At 40.7% G+C, this 10,000-nt stretch overlaps 1 protein-coding gene across 1 annotated transcript in view; it reads left to right on the top strand.

Moving 5' to 3' along the window:
- The window catches only part of LOC122254658 (hemicentin-2), a gene marked incomplete at its 3' end in the record, with an annotated part of 141,626 nt that overhangs the window by 127,361 nt on the left and 4,265 nt on the right, over positions 1-10,000 (top strand). Inside the window, 3 exon segments of the mRNA XM_086536690.1 lie at positions 1,841-2,000; positions 6,255-6,542; positions 7,863-7,978. Coding sequence (XP_086392816.1) covers positions 1,841-2,000; positions 6,255-6,542; positions 7,863-7,978 — 564 coding nt within the window.

Raw genomic sequence — 10,000 nt, 5'->3', positions numbered from 1 at the left:
TGATATAGAAAATAATTAATCCAACACTGGAAAAAAAAACTATCAAAAACTTTGTACGACGATATGAGAATCTTTCACAGTGTGATGAGACCAAACTCACCACCTATGAAATTTGTGAAATTCGATATGAACCAACCAATCACTTACATAGAAGCACTGAAGATTATCCAATAGCAATCTAGGCCATCTGGATATATTTTACATTTTGATAATTATTTTACACTGACTAATCACCTCTGAAGAAAAAAATTGACTTAGCTAATAATATAACAGAACAACAGAAATCTTGTAAAATAATTTATCATCCAAAATATTAGTTGCACGGATAACAATTAATCATTTGTTTTTTTAATGATGAGAGTATATCGTTAACTACATATGGGGACAACACAAAAATCGGTAAAATGTTTGTGATGAATAATACTGTATGAGTAATGATGACAATATTTTTCGAAAAGACGCTGGAAAGAGAGAATAGAAGGATAGAGGATAGAAGGATAGAGGGAAAGAGTGGAAGAGGAAATAGGTAAATAGTGATAACGAGAGAGAGAGGGGGGGGAGAGTGAGAGTGGCGGAGAGAGGCAAAGAGAGAGAGAGAGAGAGAGAGAGAGAGAGAGAGAGAGAGAGAGAGAGAGAGAGAGAGAGAGAGAGAGAGAGAGAGAGAGAGAGAGAGAGGGAGGGGGGGAGAGGAGAGTGAGAGTGGCTGAGAGAGGCAAAGAGAGAGAGACAAAGAAAGAGAGAGAAGAAGAGAGAGAGGGGGGGGGGGGAAGAGAGAAAGAGAGAGAAGTTAAGAGAGAGAAAGAGTGAGAGATAGAGAGAGAAAAGAGAGAGAAAGAGGAGTGGAGATTTCGCGCAGTCAGAGTGAGAAGAGGCAAGAGCACCAGAGAGAGAGAGAGAGAGAGAGAGATTGGCAGAGAGAGAGAGAGAGAGAGAGAGAGAGAGAGAGAGAGAGAGAGAGAGAGAGAGAGAGAGACCGAGGGTATCAGGCAGACAGCCAAGGTATTAGATCGCCAAACACAGGGAGCAGAAGGAAATGTAAACAAACAAGTCATTCTGAGTAAGATGCAGGAATCGGATATCACCTTCAAGTTGAAGATCCTTCTCTCTCTCTCTCTCTCTCTCTCTCTCTCTCTCTCTCTCTCTCTCTCTCTCTCTCTCTCTCTCCTCTCCTCCCCTCTCTCTCTCTCTCTCTCTCTCTCTCTCTCTCTCTCTCTCTCTCTCTCTCTCTCTCTCTGCCTCTTTCTGCCTCTCACTCTTCTTCCCTCCCCCCGCTCTCTCTCTCTCTCTCTCTATCTATCTATCTATCTTTCTATCTTTCTATTTATCTCTCTAAATATTTTCATCTCTCTGTCTGTCGGTCTGTCTGTCTGTCTGTCTCTCCTCTCTCTCTCTCTCTCTCTCTCTCTCTCTCTCTCTCTCTCTCTCTCTCTCTCTCTCTCATTTCACAATCACTCCGTTCTCTCTCCTCCCTTCTCCCCTCACTCCTCTCTCTCCACCCTCACCACGACTCTCACCTCTGTCTTCTCTCTCCCACTCTCTCCTCCTTCACGCTCCTCTACTCACCTCCAACCCTCTCTCTCTCTCTCTTCCTCTCTCTCGGACAAACTCTCTCTCTCCACGTCATTCTCTCTCTCCTCCAACTCTCTCTCTTTCTCTCTTTCAATTTCTATCTCTCTCTCTTCCCCTTCCTTCCTTCTACCTTCCCTTACTCTACTGTCTGTCCTCTTTCCTCCCTTCTTCTCCCTCCCTTCTCCCCACTACGTAACACGTCCCCATCACGTCTACCCCCTCAAGAACGAAGTCAACACCCCTTTACACCCTACTTCTCTCCCTTGAACAGGACACGGTGCAGGTGCAGAACGTGTCAATGGGCGTGATCCTGTCGGGTGAGTCCCTGGTACTGCAGAAGGTGAGCCGACAGAAGGCGGGCCAGTACAGGTGCTCCGCGACGAACCCTCTCGCTACTGTGGTCAGCCAGCCAGTCCACCTGCAGATCAAGTGTGAGTCTGAGGGCTTTTTTTTTTTTTTTTTTTCTTCTTCTTCTTCTTCTTTTTTCTTTTCTTTTTTTTTTCTTCTTCATTTTTCTTTTTTTTCTCTCTTTCTTCTTTTGTTGTTGTTATTGTTATTAGTGTTCTTGTTGTTGTTTGTATCATTCTTTGTCTTATTATTATTTTTATGTTTCATTGTTGTTGTTATTATTAGTATCGGTATTATTATAGATACTGTTATCGTTATCGTCATTGTTATCGTTAAAATCTGCATCAGCATCAACATCAACACCATCTTCATCATTACCACCACTAATATTTCAACTACTGCTGCTATCACTACAACTACTACTATTGCTACTATAACTACTACTACTACTATTACTACTACTGTTACTATTACTACTACAGTAATAGTAATAACTACTACAACTGCTAAACAAAAACTAATACTTCTACTATACAACTATAGCAATAACAAGGGCTACTGCTACGAATACTATACAATAACAACAAAAACATCTACCACTCCTACACAGCTATTCCTCTACTATTACTTTACTACTACTACTACTATTACTACTATTACTACTACTACTACTACTAGCACTATTATTACCACTACTACTACTACTATCACTGCTACTACTACTACTACTATTATTACTACTTCTACACTACTACTACTACTATTATTACTACTACTGTGACTATACTATACTACTTAATTTAACTAACTGTTCTACTTACTACTTACTTTATACTTTTACTTACTCACTTACTCACTACTACTTTACTGCTTACTAACTAAACTAATACTGATGGACTATGACTTCTTCTAACACTACTACTACAACTATTATACTACTAAATACTTTATCTTAATTACTACTTATCTACTTAATCTACTACTACTTCTTTTTCTTTTTCCTACTAACTTTCTTTTCTTTCTAACTACAGATTACTACTATACTACTCCTAACTTTTTCTACTTAACTCTACTAACACTACTACTACTACTTGTACTACTCTGACTAACTACTTACTTTAAGCACTACTTTCTACTTCTACTCTACTTATGACTTCTAAAACTACACCTACTTTGACTTCTAAAACTCACCCCCCCCCCCCTTTCTAATTTCTACTTCTTCTTACCTACAATTATTACATTACTACAATAACTACTAACTCTATACTAACTACTTATACACATACTTACTACTACTATTACTACTACTACTACTACTAACTATTACCATTCATTACTTACATTCATTACTACTACTACTACAACTACTACTACTACTACAACTACTACTACTACAACAACTACTACTACTACTACTATTACTAATATTGTTTTCGCAAAGTAGCACGGCGCACTAAAAGGAAAGTCTAGCAGTCACAGTGGCTTTAAGAGAATATAATACGCTACACAATTTTGGAATTTCAGATTTTATGCCCCGAATTGTGGGATTTGGTTCGAGTTTTCGCTCTGGTTCTCTTCTCTCTTTCTCCTTATGTATATCTTTTTCTTTTTTTCTCTCTCTCTCTCTTTACTTTTCACTCTCTCTTACCTTCTTCTTTTGTGTGTGCCAGTCTTTCTCTCTCTCACTCGCTCTCTCTCTCTCTCTCTCTCCCTCTCTCTCTCTCTCTCTCTCTATCTATCTATCTATCTATCTATCTATCTATCTATCTATCTATTTATCTATCTATTTATCTATCTTCCTTACTCCTACACCCACGGCCACAACCACACACACATACACACACTCACACACTAATTATCTTTGTTTTCAGTTTAGATTATCTCTCTTTCCACTTCATTTCTCTGCAACATCACCCCCTTTTCTCTTATCACCCCCCCCCCCCCCTCCCCCCCCCCCCCCCCCCCCCCCCCCCCTCTCGTTTCTCTCTCTCCTTCTTTCTCACTCATCTTTCCTCTCTCTCTATCTCTTCTTCTCCTATACTATCTATCATCTATCTTGTCTTCTATCTATTATCTCTTTATCTCTTCTCTCCCTCTCTCGTCTCTCTCTCTCTTCTCCATTTCTCTTCTCCTCTCTATTCTACTATTATCTTATATCCCTTTATCCTCTCTCCCTCCTCTCTCCTCTTCTCTCTCTACTCTCTCCTCCCTCTCTCTTCCTAATCTCCTCTCTCTCTCTCTTATCTATCATATCTATCTATCTACCACTCCCCCTCTCCATCTCGGCTCCTATCTCCACTCTCTCTCCTTCTCCTCACTCTCCATCACTTCCTCCCTCTCCTCTCTTCTCTCTCTCCTCTCTCTCTCCCGCTCTCTCTGCCTCCTCCTCTCTCTCATCTCTTCTATCTCTCTCCATCTCTCTCTCATACTCTCTCTCTCCTCCTCATCTCCTCTATCTACTCTATCTATCTATAAACCATCTTATCTCGTCATTCTCATCTCTCTCTCCTCTCACCCTCTCCGAGTCTCTCCCATCTCTCTCTCTCTCGTCTCTCTCTCTCTCTCCTCTCCTCTACCTCTCTCTCTCTCTCTCTCTCGCTCTCTCTCTTCCTCCGCTCTCTCTCTCCTCCTCTCTCTCTCTCTCCTCTCTCTCTCTTATCTCTCTATAGCCTATCTATATATATCTATTCGCAATCTATAAATTATATATCTCACTCTCCTCTATCTCCATCTATCTATCTCTCTATCTCTCCTCTATCTATCTATCCCTATGATCTCTCTCTTGCTCTCCCCCTCTCTCTCTCTCTCTCTCTCTCTCTCTTCTCTCTCTCCTCTCTCTCTCATCTCTCATCTAGTCTATCTATCTATCTATCTATCACTCTACCTATCTATCTATCTATCTATCTATCTCTATCTCTCTCTCTCTCTCTCTCTCACTCTCTCTCTCTCTCTCTCCCTCTCTCTCTATCTATCTATCTATCTATCTATCTATCTACCTATCTATCTATCTCTATTTCTCTTTATCTCTCCTGCTCCCTCTCTCTCCAATGCACATCCGAAGGCCATGATAATGCGGGATCCTCGACGGCCCGACTTTTAACACATGTTAATTAACACATTGGCAACGCTGAAGCCCTCCTCTAATCTGGCCAATATACAGGCATGACTTCAGTCGGTCTATCGGGAAATCCTTTCATGAAAAGATTTGCATAATATCTGTACCTAATTTCCTTTTTTTGACTGCTTTTTATCTTGCTGTCTTTATTCTCTTTTCTTCTGTTCTTGTCTGGGATACTCTAACCGTTCTGTTTTTTTTTGTTTTTTTTTTATTCTCTGTTTCTCTTTTTTTTTTTCTCTCTCTTTCTTTTTATCTTCTCTCTCTGTCTCAGTCTCTCTGTCTCTCTATGTCTCACTCTCTCTGTCTCACTTTCTCTGTCTGTCTGTCTGTCTCTCTCTCTCTCTCTCTCTCTCTCTCTCTCTCTCTCTCTTCCTCTCTCCATCTCTCTCTCCCTCTCTCTCTCCCTCTCTCTGTCTCTCTTTCTCTCTCTCTTTCTCTCTCAAACTCTCGATTGGCCCGTTGATTGCGCTTTCCATGAACGAAAATTTTCCTCCAGTTTCGAGTGCTTTTAAAATTTTCTTATATATCTATCGGGAGAGTGAAATTCTGTTTTTTGCTATGCTGCTCTATGCATACATGCATAAATGCCCACTTTCAATACCATCCATTTTTAAAGAATTAATAAAGTAAGGAACTGTACATTTTTATTGACTTTTTTAGACTAATGTTATTATCATTAATGTTATTATCATTATTATCTACGTCTATTAAGGAGTGAATGTAATGTTTGGCCCACATTGGCTACTCGTAGTATAGTGCTGTTAATTTATGAATGGGTAATCCATGACGTAATGATTAATTGTTTAGATTTTAGTAGTAAACCCAGGTAGAGGAGTAGATTTTTGGGGTAAGTTGGGAGTAAATTAGTTAAAAAAAGATTGTAACTGAGAAGCATTTAGGGTAAAGTTGTAATGGATTCAGGTAGCTCTTTGTGGAATTAATTAAAGGTAGATTAAGAGTACATAAGAGTACATAAGGAAGTATTAAGGGAGATTTTGAAGGTAAATTGAATATATTTCTTAGAGAGATAAGGGTATATTAACAGTAATGGCGGATGTATATACTTTTTTTCTTTTCTTTTTTTTTCTTTTTTGTCTTTGTCATTGTCTTCATCATCATTATTATTTTATTGTTACTATTCTCTTTTATCATCATTGTTGCTAGTTCTACTTTTACCACACCCATTAATATTTCCTCCTTTTCCTTCGCCCCCCTGCAGACAAACCCGAGTGTCAGACCTCCCCGACCACCTACTTCATCTACGACAAGCCCATCAACGTGACGTGCTCTGTGACGTCATTCCCTCCCGTGACAGAGATTCACTGGCAGTGGAACAGTAGCAATGACGTCATCAGCACCGAGCCAATCACCGAGGAGGAAGAACGTGTGTCGGCCCAGCTGACAGTCGAGCCTATAAAAAGTCGCGAAGACCGAACGCTCACGTGCTGGGCGGTGAATGAGATGGGGAAGCAATCAAGACCTTGTGGATTTGCCGTAAAAGTCGCCCGTGAGTCATCCCTTTTCGCTCTGGGGATGTCAGTGGGGGGGGGGGGTATGAGAAGCGATGCTGGGGGGCGGGGGGGGGTATGAGAAGCGATGCTGGGGGGCGGGGGGGGAGTATGAGAAGCGATGCTGGGGGGCGGGGGGGGGAGTATGAGAAGCGATGCTGGGGGGCGGGGGGGGAGTATGAGAAGCGATGCTGGGGTTGCTTCTTTCCTGCTTTATATCTTTCTCTCTTTCTTGTTGTTGTTGTTTTTGTTTTTGTTTTTGTTTTTTGTTAGTGGATATGTATTTCCTCTTCTCTTGGACTAGCTTGTTCTGAGGTTACTTGTTGATTTCTTCCTTCTTTTTTTTGTCTTTTCTTTTTTTTTTCCTTTGGTTACTCCTTACTCTTTCGTATCTTTTTTTGTTCTGCTTTCCCTTTCTTACTCCTTCAACCCTTTCTCTTTATGATTGTTCTATTCCTGTGTCTCTTGTGTCTTTCTCTTTTGATTTCATCTCCTCCTCCTCTCCAGTTTCCAACCGTCGTCGCCCCTTCGTTTTGTGTCCTTCATTCTTCTCCTCCGCTTCATCTTCAACTTCGTCACTGGGTTTGCTTCTATCTTCCTCCCCTTCCCTTCTCTGCCCTCTTTCTGTACCTCCCTCCTCTGCTCTCTTCGTCTACTCTCTTCTATCTCTTCATCTACCCCTTCTTCCATCGTTTTCTATTACCTTGTCTGGCTCCTCCATCTTTCTCCTTCTCCTCCTCCAACCTCTCCGCCTGTATTCGATCCACCTTTCCCTCCTTTCACTCCCTCTCCTCCACTTCCTCCCCTCTCCCCATGCCTCTCCGTCTCTTCCCCTCCCCTCCCCTCCCCTCTCCTCCACCTCTTCCCCTCCCCTCCCCTTCCCTCCACCTCTTCCTCTCCCCTCCACCTCTTGCCCTCCCCTCCCCTCCCCTCCCCTCCCCCTCTTCCTCTCCTCTCCCCTCCCCTCCACCTCCCCCCCTCCCCTCCCTCTCCCACTCCACCTCCCCCCCTCCCCTCCCTCTCCCACTCCACCTCCCCCCACTCCCCTCCCTCTCCCACTCCCCTTTCCTCCACCCTTGCATGCTATTTGACGTTTAAAAATAGCACTCGTGACATTCCTCCCGCTGGTAACACATAGTCTCGAACATTCCACGCTCTTCGGTGCGTTTTCAATACCTGCCTTCCAGAGTTATTCACCTATTTTCCCCTGCCTTTTTTTTTCTTCTTTTTTTAACATGTCTATCTATCCCTTGCTGGCGTTCAATATTCTTGTTTTATCTTTAGAATTTGACTTTTTGTGTGTCTGTCTGTTTGCCCAGAGATGCCCCTCCCGCTGTCGTCATGCCGTCTAGCCAACATCACGGCCTCGTCTCTCAGCCTCACCTGCCAGCGACCCAACGTGGCGACAGCTGGCACCACTTTGTACCGGGCCGAGGTGAGTGCCACCTACCTCCTCGATGGTGGAATCACTGTGCACTGTGTAAAAAGTCGATGTTTGTTGTCGTTATCATGTGTATGTAATCACCCTTGTCTCTTTATGAACAGGAATTGTTGTTATTATCTGAATAGTTTCGGGTTATTTTTGGTGCAGTCAATTTCAGCCATTTTTCGTTTTTTTTTTTTTTTCCAGAGCATTGTTCTTTCATCTTTTTTTTTTTTTAGTTACTCACCGACCCAACAACTATTTATTCTTTACCAATTTTATTTTAGTTTTCGGTGATCATCCATGTTTTCACTAATTTGATAGCTATTTTCATCCATTTTCTTTCATTTTAATTTGTCATATCACTATCTTTAATTTGTCATATTTTTATTTTATTTTATTTTATTTGTCATATCTTTAATATGTCATATTTAATTTGTCACATTTTAATTTGTCATATCATGTGTGGCCGATTTATCTTGTACAATTTTTCTTTTCTGTGTCAACATAACGTTTCCTTTTGACTAACGAATGCTAATTCATTTAATAGTCATGGATGAATAATTATTTTTATTATGTTAGCTTTTACGGGGTCATGTCGTTATATATTAAAATAGTATAAATATCATAGGTCTGAGAAGGAAAAATTGGCACATCGTATTATTATTATTATTTTTTTTTTTTTTGTAATGTTATCATTGTAATTATTATCATCATTATTATTATCTTTACTACTATAATTGTTATAGTTGTAGTTATTATTGCTCTTATTGTTGCTGTTACTGTTGTTTTTATTCATAAAGATATGTATCTGTATATTTTTTCGTGTCGAAAAAAATGTGGCGCTTGTTAATAGCGAAACCATGAAATGAAAGTCGAAAAGTGTATGAAAAGAGAATGGAAAAGAAATAGGGAAAAAAATAATTTACCAGAAAATTTAGGAAAAGTGAAAGAAAAAAACGACGAAATAAAAAAAAAAAATAAAAAATAAATATGAAAAGAAGATAAATAAGAGAGTGAAAATGCAAGAGGCAAAAAAAAGTCAATATGTAAAAGAAAAAAAGAAAAAAAAAACGAGCAATAAAAAAAAGTGAAAAGAGGGAAAGAAAACAACAAATTAGCACAAAATAGAGAAAAGAAGTGAAAGAAAGGCAAAGGAGAGAGTATGTCGAAGAGTGATGTTTTCATCCCCAAGTTGATGCTAAGCCTGAATATTTTCTTTTAAGTTTCTGATGATGAAGATGGAAGTGAAGCCCCGGTCCATGTTCTTCTCTTCCTTTTCATCATTACTGTTTTTCTTCTCTGTCTCTACCTCCTTCTTTTCTCCTCGTTTCTCAGCCCGTTTTTTCTCTGTCTTCACTCCTTTCTCCTTTCTCCTCCACCCTTTATCTCTCTGTCTTTATCCTCGGCCACTTTCTCTTCTTCTTTTCCTTCTCCTTTTCCTCGCCCATTATCTCTGTCTCTACCTCCTCTTTCTCCTTTTCCTCACCTTTATCCTCTGACTCCCTCCTCCTCTCTAACATTATCCTCGCCCGTTTTTTCTGTCTCTACCTCCTCTTTCCCCTTCTCCTCACCCTTTATCTCTGTACATCCATCTTCCTCACTTTCAAATTTTTTCCTCACCTTTTATTCTCTGTCTCTACCTCCTCTTTCTCCTTTTCCTCACCCTTTATCTCTGTCTCTACCTCCTCTTTCTCCTTTTCCTCGCCCATTTTTTCTGTCTCTACCTCCTCTTTCTCCTTTTCCTCACCCTTTATCTCTGTCTCTACCTCCTCTTTCTCCTTTTCCTCACCTTTTATTCTCTGTCTCTACCTCCTCTTTCTCCTTTTCCTCACCCTTTATCTCTGTCTCTACCTCCTCTTTCTCCTTTTCCTCACCCTTTATCTCTGTCTCTACCTCCTCTTTCTCCTTTTCCTAACCCTTTATTCTCTGTCTCTACCTCCTTTCTCCTTTTCCTCACTCTTTATCTCTGTCTCTATATCCTTTTTTCTCCTTTTCCTCGTCCTCTTTCTCTGTCTACCTCCTCTTTCTCTT

The sequence above is a fragment of the Penaeus japonicus genome, unplaced genomic scaffold, assembly GCF_977035675.1.
Source record: "Penaeus japonicus unplaced genomic scaffold, GWHDUDI00000001_assembly GWHDUDI00000005, whole genome shotgun sequence".
Classification (NCBI taxonomy): domain Eukaryota; kingdom Metazoa; phylum Arthropoda; class Malacostraca; order Decapoda; family Penaeidae; genus Penaeus; species Penaeus japonicus.
This window is presented reverse-complemented; position numbering and strand designations above follow the sequence as displayed.